A 20405-nucleotide genomic window follows, 5' to 3' on the forward strand; every position below is an offset into this window, starting at 1 on the left:
CGCACAGTGGCCTTGGGCACACAGAGCAGGGGGTGGGGCAGTGCACCGCCCCCCCAGGGCCCCAGGCACAGCCCCCTTCTTCCTGCCGCCCCGGCGTCCAGCCCAGGGAGCTCCCGCGCCTGGCGGTGCCCTGTTCCAGCCACCAGTGGGAACGGCCAGGGCTCTCGGGCAGCAGGGCCCGCTGTCGGCCATGAGACGCGTTTGAAGTCTGCGGTCTTCCCAGGTGAGTTTTCACCTCACGACGGCCCCACAGAAGGCGCCACACAGCACTTCCTCTGTCCTTCCCGAGGGGCCCCCAGTCCCCAGCCCTCCCGCCTTCCTGCCAGGCCCGCGGACCCAGACTGTGCGGCGACCCGATGCGCCCAAGCTTTCGGGGCCTCTGGAGAGGAGAGCCTCCGGAAGCACCCGGCCTGGCGTCTCCTGGGCTCCCGGAAGATCACCGCATCCAAGACTTAAGCCGCGTGCTTGCAGACGGCTCGGGACCCCCGGGGTCACACCCCGGTGGGCAAGTGGGTTTTCAGAGGCCCCGAGGGCTCTGCCCCACCGCTGGCCCTCAGCCAGGACACGCCCAGCTCCGCGGACGCACAGCCAGATCCAACTAGCCCGGCAACTGTCCTCCCCGCTTCATAGCCCAACGCCAGCTCATCCGTTAGAGGGAAATAAAAAAGCCGAGCCTAAATGCATAAAAAATTATGACGGAAGCCCTAAATAAGGCCCAGGCTGCAAGCTTATTGAGTCAAAAATCAATCAATCAATGAACAAGTGGATTAGGCGCACCTCATAAGCCCCAAAGAAATAATTTGCCCAAACACTGGGATTTAACAGTTGAGGACCAAATTCCAACACTTTTAGGAAGTAAATAATGAAAAATCAATTTAAAGAAAAAACAGATCAAGCACCCTGGACTCTGGCATGCAGACACATTTATTGCTGAGTGCCGTCTCTCGGCTGACCCGAAAACTTCGGAAGGTGTTTATTTACTTTCAGCACCTTCCAGAGATCAATATTTTTAATTTGGATCCGAGTTATTATTGTTCACATCACAGCAGCAGGGAGCAGAGTGAAGTGGCTCATATTTTAGTGCGAAAAAGATCGATAAGACAGCTTCACCTTCCCTGCAGCCCCTGCCGCTGCCCGGCCGCACATCACCACGTCCCACGGGGCTGCAGGGGCCGCAGCGGGAGCGGCTGTCCCCCACCCCCGAGGCCGACAGCCGTGATTTAGCTGAGCGTGGAGGGCCCGGTGCCCTCGGAAAACCAATCTTGCTTCCCTCACTTTATCAGGCCTGTCTGGACCACAGGCGGGGCGAGAGGCTGGGAGACGGGGCGGGGCCGGAGGGGCCCCCAAAGCAGGTCGGTTCCCTCATCAGGATGCACTTGCCCTGCTCCCCTTTCCTGGATCAGAGGACATCAGTAGCTCCATTACTTTCCTATAAATTTCCCCGAAGATCTTATCCAGGAGAGCAGAGACAGGGAAGGGGCGGGTCTCGGAGCAAGGAACCAGGCGGGTCCAGGAGGGCGTCTCCTCGGAAGGAGCGTGGCTTCCGGCCTGCCCCCTGCACAGGCACTGGGCCACCGAGGGGCGGGGAGGGCCCTGGGACACGACGGAGAAGAGCAGCTGCCACCACGGCTGGAAGGCAGGCCCAGACCCTCCTGCAGAAGGAGACCACCGAGGCCAGCGCGGACCCTCCAGACCTGTGTTCCCCCGGTGAGGAGGGGAAGGAGCCCCCAAAACAGGGAGGAGAAGGAAGAAGAGGGAACTGCTTTGTTGGTGACCTGCCTTCAAAGGGTCCTGGGCCCAGGAGCCACCGGCATGGACAGTGGAGTGAGTGGGGACGCGGACGGACCCTCCAGGGCGAGGACCTCCTCGGGGCACACACAGACCCCCATGCCCACCCCAGGTGCAGGGCCTGTCCCTGGGCCTCCTGGTCTGACGTGGAGGGAGAAATGCCATCAGGCCACTGCGCCCTCTTGGCCTGGGGACCCGTGGACAGGTGGGTTTGCAAAGCGCAGCTTTAGGCCAGGGATGGGGAGGTGCTTCCTGGAGGGGCCTGAAAGGGTCGCTTTTCCCAACTTCGACTTCCTCCCCCGCCCGACCAGCGAGGCCACGGTCTCGGGGAACCTTTGTGAGCCTTGAATTTGTGTCAGTGGGTTTCTGGTCTGGCCGCACTCTCACCCCACAGGAAATGGCGCCCCCTTCCAGGGGTCAAGTTAACTGCGGATGAAGGTGGAGGCCGGCGGTGGGAAGCGGAGGAGAGCGAGCCTGGGACCCTGGGCAGCGCGGGGCCTCCATCTTCCAGGCGCAGCCCCAGAGCCCCTCCCCGCGCCGGCCTTCCCGAGCCGGCCTTCCCGATGCCCTGGGGACACAGGTGCCGGCCGCTGACCCGTCTGCCCAGATGCAACCCCACTTTCCGAGCTTTGAGGGGAAGTCGGAACCACCGCGTGTTCAGGCAACGCCATGGTCACCAAAGCCGTCCAGGGCGCCCGCGCTGCGCACTCTCCCAGCCCGCGGACGCCCGCGTGGCTGCCCCGACCGCATGGCTCCCCCTGGGCCCACGACCCCGGCCCGGCGCCAGCAGGGGGAGCCCTCCGACAGCCTCCGGCCCGCGCTCCCTGGGCGTCATGTCCACTGGACAGACGGCCACGCGGCTCAGGTCCTGCAGGATGACACCGGACAAGGGAGACTCGCGAAGGCGCTGCCAGAAAGGCCCCTCCCGCCACGGACGCGCGCGGGGCTGATGCGGTGCCACTGCGGGAGGGGAGGGGAGGGGAGGGGAGGGGAGGGGAGGGGTGAGGCCACGGCACGGGGCAGCCATGCCCGCCCTGCCGCAGAGACGGTGGGGGCCGCCCGCCCTCTGAGGGGGCGACGCCCTCCAGGCTCCCCGCCCAGTCGCCCGAGCAGGCCAAGTCGGGAGGCTCTGGGGGGTCCTGCCCAGCAGGCTGCAGCTGATGCCCGTGGCCGCCGGCTGCTCCACCAGCAGGTGCTTCAGGGAGAAAACCAAGCAAGGGTCTGCGCCTGCACCTCACGTGCTCAGAGCACCAACCCTCTGTACTGGGGGGCTCCCCAGGGACTTGCGTCAGTCCCACCCCTCAGGTGGCCCCTCTGGTACTGCATGTTGGGGTCTCTGGGCCAGGCTGCATGTCCTGCCTCGGGAGCAAGGCGCCTACCCCATTCTCCTCCTCTTCTTCATCACAGGTGACCAGGTGAGGGGGGAGGATGCGGGGTCCCCAGGTGAGGGGGGCACGTGAGTGGCCACTGGCTGTGCCTGCTTGGAGCCTTCACCAGCCCTGAGAAGCCCTGAATTTACACTGATAAACAGCCCAGTCTCCTGCCTCTGAGGAAAGTCCCAACCCACCTTGGGGCCCAACCCTTGTAACTGAGAAGGTTTCTTCCAAGCATTCTTGTACGAATCACTTTTCTGACAAAGCCACAGATTCACATCACGTGCCTGACTATTAACGCTCTTCCACCGGACTCCATGGTTAAATCCAATGATGTACAGGGGGTGGTGCTCACACTGCCACTGCTGACGCTTCAGTCACGAGCACGCATGACAGACGCAGACGCGGGGAGCCAGGCCCTGGGAAGGGGCAGGATGTGCGTATGACAAGGAGGGGCCTTGGAGGGAGGAGGGAAGGGAGAGGCCCAGGAGGAGGACGGCTAGCACTTCTGACCTCTCCTGGGGCAGCTGGTCCATGGGGCCTGCGAAGCAAGGGCGCCCAGGGAGGGCAGGGCTGGTGCAAAGGGCCTGCGGTACCTGCAGGGGACGGAGGAGGGAAAGAGCAGGACGGAGGGTGCGTCGGGGTGGCAGCCACCTTCCTCGGGACGCGGGCCTGCAGAACGCGGCACCATCGCGGTCCAGGAGGGACGGCTGAGTGACAGCCGTGCCCCCTTCTCTTGGTCTCCTCTGCATTTTTCTTTTTAAAGGCATGTTTTGTTTAAGGTGTTTTTTTTCACGTGGACCATTTTTAAAGTCTTTATTGAATTTGTTACAACATTGCTTCTGTTTTATGTTTTGGTCTTTTGCCTGCCAAGCACGAGGGATCTAGTTCTCCGACCAGGGATCGAACCCGCACCCCTTGCGCTGGAAGCGCAGAGTCTTAACCACTGGACCACCAGGCAGGGAAGTCCCCCCTCCTCTGTGTCTGCAAACGTCCTACAGGCACAGGTGAGGATCAGCCGGGTGAGCGGGACGTGGCCCCTGGCCTCACCCCACGCGTGGCGTCCCAACAATAACCGGGCTCATCCCACCACGTGGTGCCTGGGAGGGACTCGGGAGCCGCCGTGGGAACAGGGAGCGGGTGGGTCAGGCCTTGCGGGTCCCCCGCAGTCACACCTCAAGGGACCCCGCAAGGGGCTCACTGGAGCGCTCCCTTCTGGGCACTCCTGCTTGCCATGAACACGACCCTGGAGACGGTCACCTTCCGTGAGCGCACCTGGCATGGCGGGAACAGAACCCGCGTCTGAACTCTCACCGGGGGATTAAACTGGGCCACCTTGCCTCCTTCAGGCAAACACAAAATCACTGGGGGATGTCGGGCGTCGACGTCAGCCAGGAGACGGTGTTTACCACCTCACCACGGAAACCGCTTGGGTGCAGGCCGTCCAGGGCGCTGGCTGCACAGCCCCACCCTTCCTCTGCTGGGCGCCCCGCCCAGAAGCCCACTTCCGCTCCGGCAGCCTTGGGCAGGGGGCGGGGCCGGGGAGGGCGGGTGCCTGGGGGGCAGCCCCTCCCTCGGGGGTTCTCCTTCACTGTCGCGTGCCCTCCAGCCCGCCCCTGCCCCCACATCCCCAACTATGCCCCCGCATGAGCCTTCTGTCTTCCCAGCCTCCTCTGGGGAAACTCGCCCAACCCGCGGTCTTCAATGCACGTACACCCCGATGGCCTCGAGGTCTGTCCTCAGGCCGGCACCCACCGTGAGCTCACAGTGGTGCATCCGTGTCTCTGGACCCACGTTGGGGGCGCCCGGGGCATCCACATCCAACCCACCACTGCATCCTGGCCCCTCTGCCCCAGGACGCCTCCTTCCCTGCTCAGAGCACGTCTGCCGAGCACCGGCACGCGCTGGCACCAGCCCAGGCCCCGGGCAGCACAGGGAACAGGCTGCTGCTCCCGGACTCTGGATTTGAGGAGGAAGACACAGTCATCAGAGGGCCAACCCCAAGCACACCAAGGTGGCCGGTGCCCAGAGACGAGGGGGGGCCGGGGTCTGAGGCGCCGCAGCAGCCCGCGAGCTCCCTCCGTCCCGTCCCGTCCGGCTCACCCGTGGCTCTGTCCACGCCCGGGGCCAGGTCCTTGGCCCATGATGGCGGTCAATGAGTTCCCGGGAGCGGGACGGGCGATGTCAGCACGCCAGGCTGGTGGCACCTCTGAACGAACAGACTTCCAACTCGACTTTCCAGAAGGACACGCAGGCGGGCAGGGACCCGGCCAGCGGGCAAGGCCTGAGGGAGGGTGGCCTGCGGCAGGACGCCCAGTGGGGGACACTCTGCCTCCTCAGGCCTGAGGAGACCAGACGAGCCACGTGCTTAAGTGAGTGGCCACTCGGGATGGTTCTTAGGAGCAGACAAAACTTCCCATAATCATTTTATTTAAGTCTAAAACTTGCCCTTTGAGCAGCTCCTGCTCGGGATGGGAAATGCTGCTTTGCCGCCATCTCCTGGTGAAGATGAGCATCTGCAGGCTCCTGGTGTGCCACTGCCCCCAAGGACACAGCCCCCCAGCTCGCTGCCCACCCAGCCACAGCTCCTCCAGACTGCAGACCCTGCTGGCCCAGAGCACCCCCAGGACGCCGACCCCCAGGACACAGGCCCCAAGGACGCCGACCGCCAGGACACAGCCCCCCAGGACGCCGACCCCCAGGACACAGGCCCCCAGGACGCCGACCCCCAGGACATACAACCCCCCAGGACGCCGACCCTCAGGACACAACCCCCCAGGACGCCGACCGCCAGGACACAGCCCCCCAGGAAGCTGACCCCCAGGACACAGCCCCCCAGGACGCCAACCCCCAGGACACACAGCCTCCCATGTTTCCGTGAGCCCCCCACCATTATGCTCATCAGCAGGTGCAGCTGCAGATTCAGCTCTTTCTGGGAACAGCTGCGATTTTCTGATGCCTATTAATACCTGTGACAGCATTTATGTACAAGATAAATTCATTTCAATTTCCTTTTTCAATTAATGGCCTATTATTTGAACCACACTCAGCTAAAAATATTGCTCCAATACTATTAATTTTGTAAAAGTTAAATTTTCCTCCCTCTGACAGCCAGAGGCCACCAGGCTGGGGCGAGAGGGTGGCCATGTACCTGGACAGCGCTGCCCAGGTCCCCTCCAACAGGACGTCCAGGGGACCTGGCAAAGGCGGTTCCACGCACGACACGCTGAAGGGGCCATGGACGAGCACGACGGGGCCGGGGCCGCATGGCCAGGGCCAAGCAGGATTTTATCACAAGCCATTACGGTCCCAGTCAGGAGACGGGTGACAAGCACACGCCTCCCCGGGGGGAAGAGTCTGGGATGAGGTCCAGACCCGGAGCGTGGAGCACCGCTGGCCATCCCCCCCCAACCCCCCGCCCCGGGAAACATGCCTGCACTGGACTGTGGTTGCAGGAGGGGACCGCCGGCAGGACAGCAACCCTGGAAGGCAAGCCAGGCCACAGCCTCGCAGAGCCAGCCGACACACCCACCCCTCCTTGGGCAGGCTGGACCTTCATCCTCAACTCCCAGACACTGTCCAGTCCTGCAGACACCTGGAGCCACAGTCTCAGGGCCTCAGACCTGGGCTTATCCCCATGTCTGCTGCGGTGCTGTCCCGTGCAGGGTCAGTCCTGCCCAGGGAGGCGCCAGCCCCGAGCGCCGTCCCAGACTGGAACCAAGCAGGATGGCCCTGTCACCGACTAACGTGCCATCAGCGTACTTAAGACCAAGAGAGGAAAACACTGCCGGTTCTAATTGAGAGATGCTGTGGCTGTTAGATGCACCCTGGTCTCAGATGTAAATGTGACAGTCGACTCGTGGAAGAACAGACTGGATGTAATATCATCCTTAGGTACCTCAATGCACCAACCGGACAGGAAGATCTTCTGGGCGTGTCATCTGTACTGTCTGCAGTGGTTGCAGATTACTCCACCATGTGGCTGGTCCACAGTGTAAAAATACCCAATCCTGGGTACTTAAAATTACTTCCAACTTTTGTTATCACATAATTTTTGATGACCAGCCTTATACACAACAGTTTGCAAGACAGCTACTTCTCCAGTGAAGCTGCTGAGTGACGGGAATGCTCTGGCAAGTTTCTGTATTCCGTTGCAAACTGTGAAATCACATTTTAAGATAAATCTCCAGGGATGAGCAAGACCAAAATGGAGCTCTCAGCCCCCAGGCGCCTCCAACACAAACCTTTTCTCAGCCCACCAAGCATTTGGCTGGAGGAGAGACGCAGGTTTTACATCAGCATGTCACGACAGGTGACACAAAACAGACCACAGAGAACTAGAAAACTCAGCATTTCAAAAAACTATGGAAAACTTCCACAGACAGAGACAGTGGGAGCTCCTGGCCTTCCTGAGGCCGCAGTTGCTGTGCACAAGAACCAAGGCCCCGGCATCCACTAACAAGCTGATACCCACACTTCACTGTTGACTCAGCCCCAAGCGCACATAGAGCCCCGTGGGGCACGGAGGCCGGCGCCAGAATAACTCCCTCAGCGGAAGGATGGCCTCCACCCCAGGGAAACAAACGCCTCCACTCTCCCTCGGCCACCCACCCCTGCCTCAGTCTCTGGTCCACTGGGGAAGGCGTATCAGATATGTCAGCCTTTCTGAGAAATCAGTTTGATTTCGTTGATTTTCTCTAATATTCTATTTTCTATTTCACTGATTTCTGTCTTATTTTATGATTTCCTTTCTAGTGCGGGCGTTAGTTAAATTTGCTCTTCGTTTTAAAAACTTCTAATGTAAGCATTTGATGCTAGAAATTTCCCTCTAAGCACTACTTTAGGTGCATCTCACAAATTTTGAAGGTTTTTAGTTTGTTTTTCGTGTAATTGGAAATAATTTCTAATGTCCTTTATGACTCATGGGTTATTTACAAGTTTCTTGTTTATTTCCAAATATTTGGGACTTTTCCAGATACCGTTTTTATTTACTCCTAATTTAGTTCCTCTGTGTGACCTCAATCTCCCACACGTGCTGAGCTGCGTTTTCGGGTCAGATTTCAGTGTGTGGAATGTTCCATGTGCACACACAGGCCAAGACTCGTCCAGGCCCCAGACCGCCTGTGCTCTGGCCGCCAGGGTGGGAACGCCTGAGTCCTCGGGACAGACCCCCCTCCCAACCACAGGAGACCCTGCACCCACCCCGACAAACGTCAGAGCAAGACTCGCCTTCCCAGGGATGAGAGTGGAGGCCGACAGCCCCGCCTCGCCCCTTGGCATGCCACGTGCCACATGCCACATGCCCTGTCCACGTCCCAGGGCTGCGCGTGCAGCCGCCAGCCCCGTGTCCCACGGAGGCCCGTGAGCTCACGCCGGCTGTCAGGGACTGTGCCAGCTTTCCCGCCCACGTAGCTCTGACACGGGTACCCACACGATGGGCTGCCACATCCCCTTGGGGAGCTGCCCCCTGCGCCCTGGCCCCGTCACAGCCCTCGCTCTGAAGGCTCCTTCGATATCAACTTGGCCACTCCTACCTTCTCAGAACCCATGTGGATGGTCTTTTTCTTCATCCTTTTACTTGTAAAATACCCATCTTGCCACCTAAAGGAGACTGTGAGGACCCGAGCATGGTGTCCACGAGGCAGAGGCGACCAGGGTCACAGTGGGCCATGGCGTCTCTACTGGCCGAGCAGGGACCAAGGCCTCTGAGAGGAGGAGGCGACGAGGGGCCCCGCTAACCCACCAGCAGCAACCCGGGGACGATGCTGACCGCCTGACGCTTGTCACAGTGACTGGATCTATGGGGTTTACACATTGTATCAAACTCTGACAGATCCCAGCCATGACCTTTCCAAGCCCTTTCCTCTCCCAGCCCTCCTGGCGCTCCAGAGACACCACCTGACGCCCTGGCACTGGGCGACGCCCATCGCCAAGTCCTTCTTTCTCCACACCTCCTGCGGCTGCGGCCCTTCAGGGAGCTCTTCCTGACGCTGTGGCCCTAACCTGCTGATAACGGTGTGGTTCTCATTCCAGACGCTGCAGTTTTCATCTGAATAAGTCCCACTTGGGGAAAGCATTTTTATTTGCAGGATGAGCTGCGGAGAGGGAGCCCTCGGGGAGAAATGGGAGAGAGAGGGGGGCTGTGTCCCCGCCCTCGAGGCCTTGGTGGGCCCGCCACCGTGGGGTGAGGCCCCTGCGAATGCGGGGAGGGTCCCCCGGCCGAGCAGTGTGGCAGAGGCAAGACCCCGGGATGCAGGATCTTGCAGATGCAGCTAAAGGCAGAGACACGAATCTGCAGTCCGTGACTACCTCATAACTGGCATCAGACGCCCCGAATTTAAGGACTGAAACCTGGCAGGAGCCTCTCTAAGCAGAGGGGAAGCGCAGTGGCACCTCTGCCCTGGCCGCTCTATGCAGGACGCTCTTCCCAGCCCCCACTCCCCGCACGCAAGCCCCGGTCCAGGCAGCGGGCATACGGTCACCTGCTGCCAGATCCCTGGGTCAGGGATGCCTCGAGGAGGGGACCCAGCAACCAGCACCTGCACCTGAAGCAGGGGACGGCGTGAGGGGAAGGCCGCAGAGGACAGATGACACACGACACAAAGGAGCACAGGCGGCCTCAGGGCTCCCCAAACACGGCGAGAGCCTCCCACCAGCAACGGCCACTCAACACCGGCCAACCTCGCTGCTCCGAGATGCCCCTGCCTGGCCCTGCACCCGGCACACCCGCGGCCACCACGTCAGCCGGGGCTGCTTCCCCGGGCATCCGCCATCCCTCAGACCACTGTCGCACTGTAATTCACGCACGGCTGCCTGTGCCCGTGACAGAGCTGGCCACCGAGCCTCTTTACGTAATCAGAGGATCGCAGCTCCAGCAGACGCTTGGCTTGTCCAATGCTTACTCCACGGAAGGAAAGAGTGCTCACCGTGAAGTGCTCCTGGGACTTGTAGTTTTCATCCAGGTAGACCCGCGCCCTGTTGTACTCTTTCATCGCATCACTGGACAGCAGTTCTCTGGAAGGCAAAGAGGGAGCTGTTTAACGCACAGCCACACGGACACTGCACCCTCTTATAGGAGCGCTTACAAAGCACAGGAATGGCAGCTTAGAAACCATGCTTTACGTTGTCCTGAAAACAACAGCAACGGGGGGGAAGGAAGGAAGGGGGGAGGGGGAAGAGAGGCGAAGGTGGCATAAACTGAGACCCACTATGTGCCCTCAGCGCAGGCCGCTCCATGCCGGCCGTGAGATGAGCAGGATGGGGGCCCCTCGGGAAGCTGACACTGGGAACTCACCCAGGGCCACACGCCAGGAAAGTTTGAGTCCACAGCCTGTGGGGCGTCCTGGCTGTTTGCGCCCGGTCCTCACAGAGGCCACACAGGCGCCCCCAGGCCTGGGCAGTCCCGCCCACATTCACTCCTCACGGGAGAGAAGCTGAGGACCGTGACCAAGTGGCCAAGGCTTTGCAGCAAGAAGGAGGGAAGGGTCTCCAGACGTCCCTTATGAACAGGCTCCAGCCCTGACTGCACACCTCACGGCCACACTTTGTCACCAGAAGAGCCTTCAGCAGGCGACCTCGCCGCCATCTCTACAGACATGGCCGGGACAGAGCTGCCGTGCACCCTCAAGTTCTGTGATGGTGCCGGATGGACAGAGGCACCTGACCCGCCCCCCATAACCAGCGCCCCGGCAGGGGGTGGAGGACATGGGTGCCGTGTGAGCAGCCAGCACTCAGGGCAGGAAGAAGAGGGGCTCCAGCTTTAAGGAGTGACAGTGAGGAAGGCAGGAAGGAGCAGGAAGGAGGGGAAGGAAGGAGATAAGCCTCGAGGGGATCCAAGTAGTCCTCAAGCACCTACCTGCCTGCTGGGATGAACCCCAACATGCTTTAGGGGGCGAGGCAAGACGCAGACACAAAACACACACAGCAGCAGAATCAAAATTACTGACATGTTGAAGAAGCAACAGATAGGACCCATAATCTACAAAAAAAAGCAACAGAAACAGATGTCGAAAGGATAAAAATGATGGAGTTGGCTGAAAAGAAACTTGAAACGGCTATTATAAATGTAACCAAAGATTTACAGGAAAACATGGATACAACTGAAAGTTCTAGAGCTGAAAAATACAGCATCAGAAATAAATTCACTGAATAGGCCTAACAGCAGATTAAAACGTAAAGAAGAACAGACACAGCTATCCAAACTGGAGCAAAGAGGAAAAATGGACTGAAAAAAAAAAAAAAAACTGAAAGAGCTGTAGAGACCTGTGTGACAGTCTACCATCAGGAAGCCAGAGTCCAAGAACAAAAGAGAAGGGAAGAAACCACGCAAAAGATTTCCCCAAATCTCAGTAAAGTCATAAACCTACAGGTTGAAAAAGCTCAAAGAACCGCAAGCAAAATAAACACAAAGAAAATCAAACTAAAGCAAAACAATCAAGTTGCTGCTAACCAGCTAGAAAGACAAACTTAGCAGTCAGGAAAAAAGACACACTATATACAGAAAATTAAGACGAGAACAACAGCCCGATTCTCCTCAGGGACAATGGCACACCGAAAACAATGGAACAATATCCTTAAAGCACTGAAAGGAACAAAATGGACCAGCTAGAATTCTGTTTACAACAAAAGTATCTTTCAAAAACAAAGACAAAGACTTTTTTCAGATCAACAAAAGCTGAGAGAATTGACCAGCAGCAACTTGTGTTGAGATAAATGTTCAAGTTCTCAGGCTGAAGGAAAATGGTGCTGGAGAGAAAGCTGACTGTACGGAGAAGGACTCACCCCGGGAGGGGCAGGGGACTAGTCAAGCAGGTGACATGTTCTCTCACTTTTTAACCTTTTCAAGAGGCAACTGACTGTTTTAAGCAAAAATAACAACATGTATGGGACGCAGAGCACAGGCAGGAGGAAAACATCTCCGACGACAGCAGGGGGACGGCAGGGGACGGCAGCCGTGGGATCCTGCAAGCTCGGACGCACGGCCCTGCCAGGCGCTGCCCCCCACCTGAGTCGGCTTGTCGCTGATGTGCCCAGCTTCTCCAAAGGGGTTCTTTTCTTCCTGACTTACTGCAGTTCTTTATATATTTAAATACTGACGATTTCTGTCAGTAAAGTATGTTGCGGATATCTTTTCCCAAGTGTGGCTAAACTTTTACTTTGTTTGTAGTGTCTTTGGATAAAGCTTTTAACTTCAACATGGTCAGATGCGTCAGTCTTTCCTCTTGCGGGCTGCACTTTTGCACCTTTTTAAAGAAATCTCTCCCTAGATGCTCTCCTACACTTTACTCTCGAATTGTCCTCGGGCCTTTTACATTGACTCGGTGATAACTGAAATTCGTCCCTGTGTGTGGAGAGGACGGCAACGAGCTGGGGCCGCAGCTTCAGGGTTTCCTGGCCCAGGACACCAGTGGTACCACCCCCTGACCCAGCTGCCACCTGCTGCACACTGGGGTGAAGCGGGGCAGGAGCTCCGCTGCCACGCATCTAGTTGCCGCCCGCGCGCGCGCGCACACACACACACACACACACACACACACACAGAGGCCCTCGGGCCGGGGGAGGTGAGGACACCCCCCTTGCTGGGCTTCAGAAGGACTGCAGCCAGTCCTGCCTCTCTGCGCTTCCATATTAATTCTAGTGTTAGTTTAAGTGCTAAGAAAACATTTTGCTTGAAATTGCCTTAAGTTATAGATTATTTGGGGAAAGTCTGGCAGCTTTTAAAAATTTGCCTTTTAACAAAGGACCCCAGAATTTGACAGCTGAAAACACGGATGGCTTGTGTCATTCCACGCCACTGGGGACTGTGACAGGGGCCGAGGCCTGGGACAGCAGCTGGACTCAGCCTCGGACGGGGCCCCAGGCTGAGAGCGTATAGAGGCCACCCACCCGCAGACCTGCACACCACACGTGGCCCCGGCCCACCCCACCCACAGCCGCCTTCAGCGACCAGCCTCACGAGTGGCACGTGTCACAACCCCACACTCCGCCGGTGGGAGAAGTCACGGGGCCCGGGGTCCGGGGTCGGGGAGGACAGGGCCACATTGCACGGGACACAGTGCAGAGAGGGTGCCCCAGGCACTGGGGCCAGAGGCAGGAAGGATGCTCCGGCGGCTGCCGATACCCGGGGCTGTCCGGCACGCAGCCTCTTGGCCCAGGCCTGCCGTCCCACCTGTCCTGCCACCGCCCCTGCGTCCACTTCCCGAGGCCCGGGCCCTCGCTTCCCGTGCGGCGCCAGGCAGGCCCGCCGTCCACAAAGCCACACCGACGATGGTGCTCTGTGCCCGTCCCACTGTGACAGGAAAGCTGTGAGCTGCTGCGTGGACATCAGCCCCGTCTGTCCCCGGCCGCAGCAGTAGCAGAAGCAGCAGGCTCACAGCCATCAGGCCACGTGACCGCATCTCGGCCTGGACCCGGGGGGCACTGTCACCCCACCCCAGGCCTCACGCTCACACGAGCGTGCCCCCCACCCCAGGAGGAAGCAGAGGGACAAGCGGCTGCCCCAGGACGTACCTGACGAACTTGTCCACGTGCGACATGGAGGCTTCATAGTTCTTCCCTCCGAACTCCTGGCAGTGCAGGGCCAGGAAGTGCGGCCTGTGCGTGTGCACGACCTGGGGAGGAACACACGGCAGCGTCAGGCCCCGCGGGGCTCCTGCCACAGTGCTTTCCCCACAAATCCTGAGCATCTCGGTCCCCAGGGCCATTCCCTCCCCGTTACTACAAATCCTCAGAAAGGATTCACAACTCCTCAGAACCTTCCTCAGCAATCTGGGCGTTTCCTCCCAACTACAGAGTCCCACGTGTCAGCTGCAGGGCACCTGCAAAGGCCCAGAGGAACAAACACGCACCCTAACCTCACATGTGAGGGCAGCCATCACTGACGCTACTATGGCCCCCATGAGGATGCAAGCACACACGTGTCGTGTGCATGTCAGTGCTGTGCATGTGTGTGTGCACACGTCTCTCACCGTCCGGGAGGGAGCAAAGCTGGTCATGCAAGGAGCTGACGCCAACTCACGCCCGGCGTGCACATCCCTTCCCCAGCCCCACGGGGCAGGCCGGACACGGGGCAGGGGACACGGCTGCGGCCACCAGCGGGACCCGGTCCAGCCACGCGGCCCCTGGGCAGCGGAGCCAGCTTGGCCCACATCCTCTCAGCGCTGCCCGCCCACCACAGCCCACAGGGCCAGGCCCGCCGCGTCTCCCTGGTCGCCAGGGTCCCCTGCCCGCTGGGCTCCGACTAAACTGGCCCCGAGGGAGCGCCCAACCTGCCCACACTTCGGCCACTCGACCTGGAGTCGTCCTCGAAGCTGCAGCCGCTGAACCCCACAGCGGCTCCTCCAGGAAGCTCACAGGGATGGTCCCGAGAGCACCGTCCAGCTGCCCCCCGCTGCCCACATCCAACCCAGCACGGACCCAGCCACCCCCAGGCGGTGGCACAGACCTGCATCTCACCCCTGCAGTAAGCCACGTTAGGCGTCTCAGGGCAACCCATAGGTCACCTGAGCAAGTGTCGACCCACACGTGCTCACGAGGGGGCCAGGCACCCACAGCCCTGCCCTCCCGGGGCGCCAGGGACAGCAGTGACGAGGCAGCCGTGCCAGGACGTGCACCGGGGGCGTCAGCACGGCCTGGGGAGCAGCAAGGGCAAGGGCTCCTGGGAGTGGAGAGGGGCCGCTGGGACCCGACGGCCAAGGGCAGCGATGGAGACATACCAGGAGGCCAGGCAGGGCACTTGGAGGCCGAGAGGCTGCCTGTCCCCGCCTGCGCCCGCCCCCCCGCCCTTCCTAGGCTCTGCGCTTCTCCGCCCCCTCCCTGGTACCTGCTGACACGGCATCACTGCCGGCTCTGAAGTCCTCACCAAAACCCACAGGACTACCTCGTCCCTCCCCAAGCCCGCCATCCCAGAGGCAGGTCCCCTACACAAGGCCATCCGCGCCTAAGGCCACAGTGTCAGCGCCTGAACCCGACCTCGGCCACCACTGCGTCCTGCCCAGAGGTCAGTGCACGTGGACAGGTGAGGGCTGCATCCAACGGGCCTTGCGGAGATGGGTGCTCTGGGAACAACGGCTGTGTGGTCCCTGATGGGAAGCGGCTGCATCTAGGGTTCAGCCAGGCCACGCCGGAAAGTCGGCCACGGGGACAGAGGACGCAGGGCATCAGGCCCTGGGAGCCACGCTTCTGCGAGTCTCAGAAGGAAGCACTGCCCAGCAGTAGCTGCCCCTGACCCGCAGACAGCAGGCAGCACATCCAGCCTCGGGGAGAGTGACTGGACCTGGTCCTGCTCCAGCTGTGACATCAAAACACAATCCCCAAGACGGGGAGGTTCTTTTAAACAGGAGGAAAGTTCAGACCAGAAAGTGTACTTTTCAGCCGCGCGGGAAAGGCGATACCCGCGGGTAGAGCGGCCTGCCCTGGCTCGCACCCTATGCTCCGCTTAAGCGGGTTTACGGGGCGCCCACCGGGGTGCTTCCGCCTCCCACTGAACACAGGCGTGGACTCTCTCTGTCCCTGGTCACCAGCCTCAGGGCTCAGGCTCTCGGGGACGGGGACCAGAACAGGCCCAGACGTTTCCCCAGCGGGCGGCGCCACAGCCCTGCCCGGGGGGAGCGGGGAACAGGCGGCTCGCCTCGTGCGAGCTCAGTCCTGCTCCGCGCAGGCTCTAAAACACAGACTCCGAGACAAGCTGGATGCCACCCGCCGGCGGCCCCCTGGCAGGCGCCCTCACACACGATGCTCCCCGTGCAGCCCTTGCTGGCATGGAATGATCACAAGACAAAGTTCAGGAATCCCAGGGGCGTCCATGCAGCAAATCACATTCACCAACCAGAAAAGACTGCAGAATGGTCTCCGGGCCTGAAGCCTGGATGCAAAGGGCACAAGGGACCCCAGTCAGGAGAGGCTCCGGGCCAGCCTGGGTCAGATCACCAGACCGATCTGCCCTCAGGCCCAAGGTCGAGTGTGCACAATGCCAGCCACGCCCACAGGTGCACACAGCAGCCTGGTCACACGGAAGCCACCACAGGCTCCCTGATGTGTGCCGCTCTGTCACTCACCCTCTGCAGTACCTGGAGCAACATATAAAACCAGACGTTCACAAAGGCGGCACAGAATGCCCCCAGGAGCAGTTCCTCCCTGGGAAGCTGGTGACGTCACACAAAGTGAACGCGATGCTCTGACACACGCAGATCGTCACGACCGTGACTGTAAGGTTCGTGACACCAGTTCCTGGAATGCTGCAGCGTGTTCTTTGCCCAGCTCTACAACAGGGGCGGGAAAAGGAGAAGGAAGCGCCAGAGACGCTTGGGTTTTGTGGGTGAAGACGGGGCCCCGAGTCAGGTTCCTGCAGTTCACTCTGTCACCTCTTGTAACCGAGACTGCAGGTCACCAGATCGTGGCTGGGACCACGACCCAAGTCCCCAGGAAAAGCCAAGTGGAGCCGCTTTCCAAGGACTTTCCATTATGAATTAGGACAGCGAGGACGAGGGGCCCACGTGCAGCCACGTTAAGTCACAGACACACGGGTCTGCCTGGGCAGGGCCTGCCCACCTGCCTGCCTTCACCCGAATCCCATACACGTCTCCCTCGTAAGACGACTCTCTGCTGTGGTTTAAACTGAAATAGCCATTTATGGCACAGAATTCACTCTTTAAATCATATGAAACTCCTCAGACATTTGACTCTGATCCCACAAATCTCAGAAAATGGAGAAATCCAAAAACAGCAGCTCCTTGGGAGTGGGCGGACGCCCCTCCTGCGGACTCCAGAGCACCCGGGCAGCACAAAGCAGAGGGGCCCCTTCCTGGGACGTGGCGCCGTCTCCGCAGTGGTTTATCCCTGAAACCCATGGCGGTCTTGCCTGAGCTACAGGGCCTGGAGGAGCAGGGGCCCAGGGCAGCCCCCGCCTGCCCGCCCAAGCCTCAGCTGCAAAGGAGACGAGGCCTGCGTACGGATGGCGGGGGGACAGGGCACCGGCGAGAGAAGGGGCCTGGCGGTACCACCAAGGTGGGCGCTCCAGGAGCTGCCGGGGCTCCGGCCCTGCTGTGGGCCAGGGAAGCCCCTTCACAGCCACAGCTGAGGAAGCAAACGCCAGCCCAGGGGTGGGCGGGCTGGGACCTCGCGCCCGTGGGGGGCCGTGCCTGAGCTTACAGCGGCACCAGGGGACGCACAGGGCAGGCACCACCCCAGTGGGCACGCTGTGGGCTTCCCGGGCACTTACGGGGCCGGACAGCCCACTCCTCTCAGTCCGAGGTCACCCCACGCAGAGCGCGTCTCCCTACAGCACTGCCAATGTTCTTCCCGAAGGACCAGCCCGTCCACTCGGGCTTTGCCTTTAACAACTGGGAAGAGGTGACACAGCATCAACCCGGCGGGTCTGCCGGCTCCTGGATGCACGGCTCCGTCTCGCCCTGGCGTGCGAGCCTGGGGTCCAGGGCCTGCACCACGGAGCGCCCAGAGCAAGAGCAGAGCTGGGGTTCCTCTGCCTCTCGCCTTCCCGGCCTGCACATCTGCGCACCAAGTCCGTCTGACCCCAGGCTCATCTCCACGTGTGTCTCCCCTGCCCCACTGTGCTCCTTCCAGGGCCTCTTGCATCTCCACCTCCAAGAAAAGACGTAGTGCTGAACAGCCCTCCAGGAGCACTTCTTCGTGCTATAAACTCACAGAGGAAAGTGTCAAAATGAAGAGTTGAGCTTTATCAGTAAATAAACTGATCAGGTAAATGAGTTTTTTTCAAAATTCTCAGAAAAGCTGGCTTACGAGGTTTCCATTAGGATTGTGCTTGGCCAACAACAGAAAACCAACAACCAGCCGCTTGCATAAGGAGGCCGGGCTGGCAGGCAGAGATGGTGCACCTGCTCGCAGACGGCATCCAGGAACCAGCTGCTTCTACCATGTCTGCTCTGCCACTGCAAGCACTGGCTGTCATCCTCGTGACTGCAACATGGCTGCAAAGCCCCCAGGCCTCATGCCTACATTCCAGGCAGGAAGAAGTGGAAAGGGCATAAGCTTAAAGGAAAAGGGGAAAAGGCTTCTTTTCTAGTGCCTTGCCTACTTTATTTAGACGAGAAAGCTCTCGCCGGGGACTTCTGCCTACACACTGTGTCACAGGACGCCCCCAGAAGCCACGCACAGGTGGCACTGGCTGGCACTCTGCAAGCAACAGAGCCCGGCATGGGTCACGCGCAACCGCACATTGGGGGGGTGCCGTCTGCCCCCTCTGCCGCAGCCCCCGCCGCACCACGTACCCACCTTCCAGTCTCCCGAGTCCCAGGCTGAAGGACGACTGAAGGGTGGACACATCTGTGACCCCCTTTGGTGCCCTCGTCTCTGGAGACCACCGGTTAGCAAAGCCCTGGGCACAGACAAAGGGCTCACGGACCAAGGAACCTGCTGTCCCTCTTCTCTTGACAACCCCCCCTGGCCTGAGCCCCTCTTCAGAAGCCCGCGCTCCAGCCCAGCCGAGGTGCTGAGTGCGAACGCGCCACAGACACGCAGGTGCTTCCGGCCTGCCCAGCGCTGGCGCCTGCGACTCAGCACACAGCCAGTGCCGCGTGTCCGCGTGTCCACATGTCCCCACGTGTCCTTGGCCTGGAGCCGTGCGGGCAGCTCCCGCCCCTCCACCCCTTGCCTCCAGTCCCCGCCACTGCGTTCCGGTCTTACCCAAACACCAAGTCATCCGTCCTAGCTCAGTGGGAGGGAGACTTTCTGGCTGGACTCCCTGCACCACAGCTCTGCCCGGACAGCGCTGGGGCGCCCCACCCAGCAGAGGTGAAGCCCCTGTGTGCCCACAACACCGTCCCCGACTGAGCCACTTTCTGGGGAAGGACGACCCCTATCCAACACATTTTAATTGGTAATCACAATTAGATTTAAATTTAAACACAATTAAACTAAATTTAATTCCAAATTTAAATTATAGTGAAATTAAATTCACCTGAAACTGAATTTCAATTGATCATCAGTTTAAATCAACAGCCAAATTAAACGACTGATATTATTTTAACTCTTGAAACTCAGCGTCTTCTACACAATGACCCAAACGACACTTCCCGATGGCCGAGCACCATCACCTTTAGGGACAACAGGCACACCTGCCCTAAGCGCACACGTGTGAAAAGTCCGATCATGGGCGGTTACCGTCACGACAGTTATGAACTTCCCAGCGAGTGTGTATCTTACTTGGGTTCCCCTCTGCGTGGAGAAGCATGTGCAGAAGGCCTCAGCACGTGCTTCCGCCCGGCTGTTGACAAAGGTCCCGTCCACTGAAACCTGAGCCACCTGCATTACATGGACGCACCTGGCGGAGCGCCTGCCAGCGGACCCTGGGCGGCAGATGCAGGGAACCCGATGGGGACACAGTGGAGGAGGGGAGGTCCTCGCTCCCCCCCACGAGAGCAGGGGGCCAAGGGGTGCAGGGAGCGGCAACCCTGGAAAACCAAGCTCCAGGGAGCAGTGCAGCCCTGTCGAACCACAGTGACCTCAAGTGGCGTGGACACAGGCCCCAAGTTCAGGGCTGCTAAGAGATCGCCCCACATGCCACCTACCGGGACCCCGCACACGTCGGCGACCTCGAGGGCCGCTCGCCAGGCCCGGCCGTGCCCGGTCGCAGGTTCCAGCTGGCGTGGCCTCAGGTGCCCCCTCCACACACAGCGGGCACGAGAGGACGTTTCAAAAGCCAAAAGGAGGGCTTCCCTGGTGGCGCACTGGTTGAGAGTCTGCCTGCCGATGCAGGGGACATGGGTTCGTGCCCCGGTCCTGGAAGATCCTACATGCCATGGAGCGGCTGGGCCCGTGAGCCATGGCTGCTGAACCTGCGTGTCCGGAGCCTGTGCTCTGCAGCGGGAGAGGCCACAACAGTGAGAGACCCGTGTACCGCAAAAAAAAAAAAAAAAAAAAAAAGCCAAAAGGAGGTGTTTAGATGAAATCATGCCGAAAAGTAACATAAAGAGGCCAAAGTCACGTCTCATTTGAAAACGAAGCTATTAAAATGACAAGATCCTTATCATGAAACATTTCAGAAGAAAAGTAACGAATGATCATGGAAACGAACAGCGTACACCGAGGGACACGCTGCTGCCATTTCTCTACGTCCACACGTCGCACGTCTCATTTACCACCAAAGGTGACGGAACAGATCCACACAGGCTTTCCCTGAGCAGCCGGAGATAAACTTGCAGCCAAGTACGGGGAGCTCCTGCTGAAAGCGCAGACTCAGAAGAGCCTCACTCCCACCTCTGGCAGCAA

At 59.9% G+C, this 20405-nt stretch overlaps 1 protein-coding gene across 5 annotated transcripts in view; it reads right to left on the reverse strand.

Moving 5' to 3' along the window:
• The window catches only part of INPP5A (inositol polyphosphate-5-phosphatase A), a 180841-nt gene that overhangs the window by 84208 nt on the left and 76228 nt on the right, over nucleotides 1-20405 (reverse strand). For all 5 annotated transcript variants that reach the window (XM_060098390.1, XM_060098388.1, XM_060098392.1 and 2 more), the window contains exons 3-4: nucleotides 13671-13771; nucleotides 10088-10175 (exon numbers count right to left, since the gene is read on the reverse strand). In XM_060098390.1, the coding sequence (XP_059954373.1) occupies nucleotides 10088-10175; nucleotides 13671-13771 (189 nt within the window). The remainder of the gene's footprint in view (nucleotides 1-10087; nucleotides 10176-13670; nucleotides 13772-20405) is intronic.

Source organism: Mesoplodon densirostris, chromosome 1, assembly GCF_025265405.1.
Source record: "Mesoplodon densirostris isolate mMesDen1 chromosome 1, mMesDen1 primary haplotype, whole genome shotgun sequence".
Lineage (NCBI taxonomy): Eukaryota > Metazoa > Chordata > Mammalia > Artiodactyla > Ziphiidae > Mesoplodon > Mesoplodon densirostris.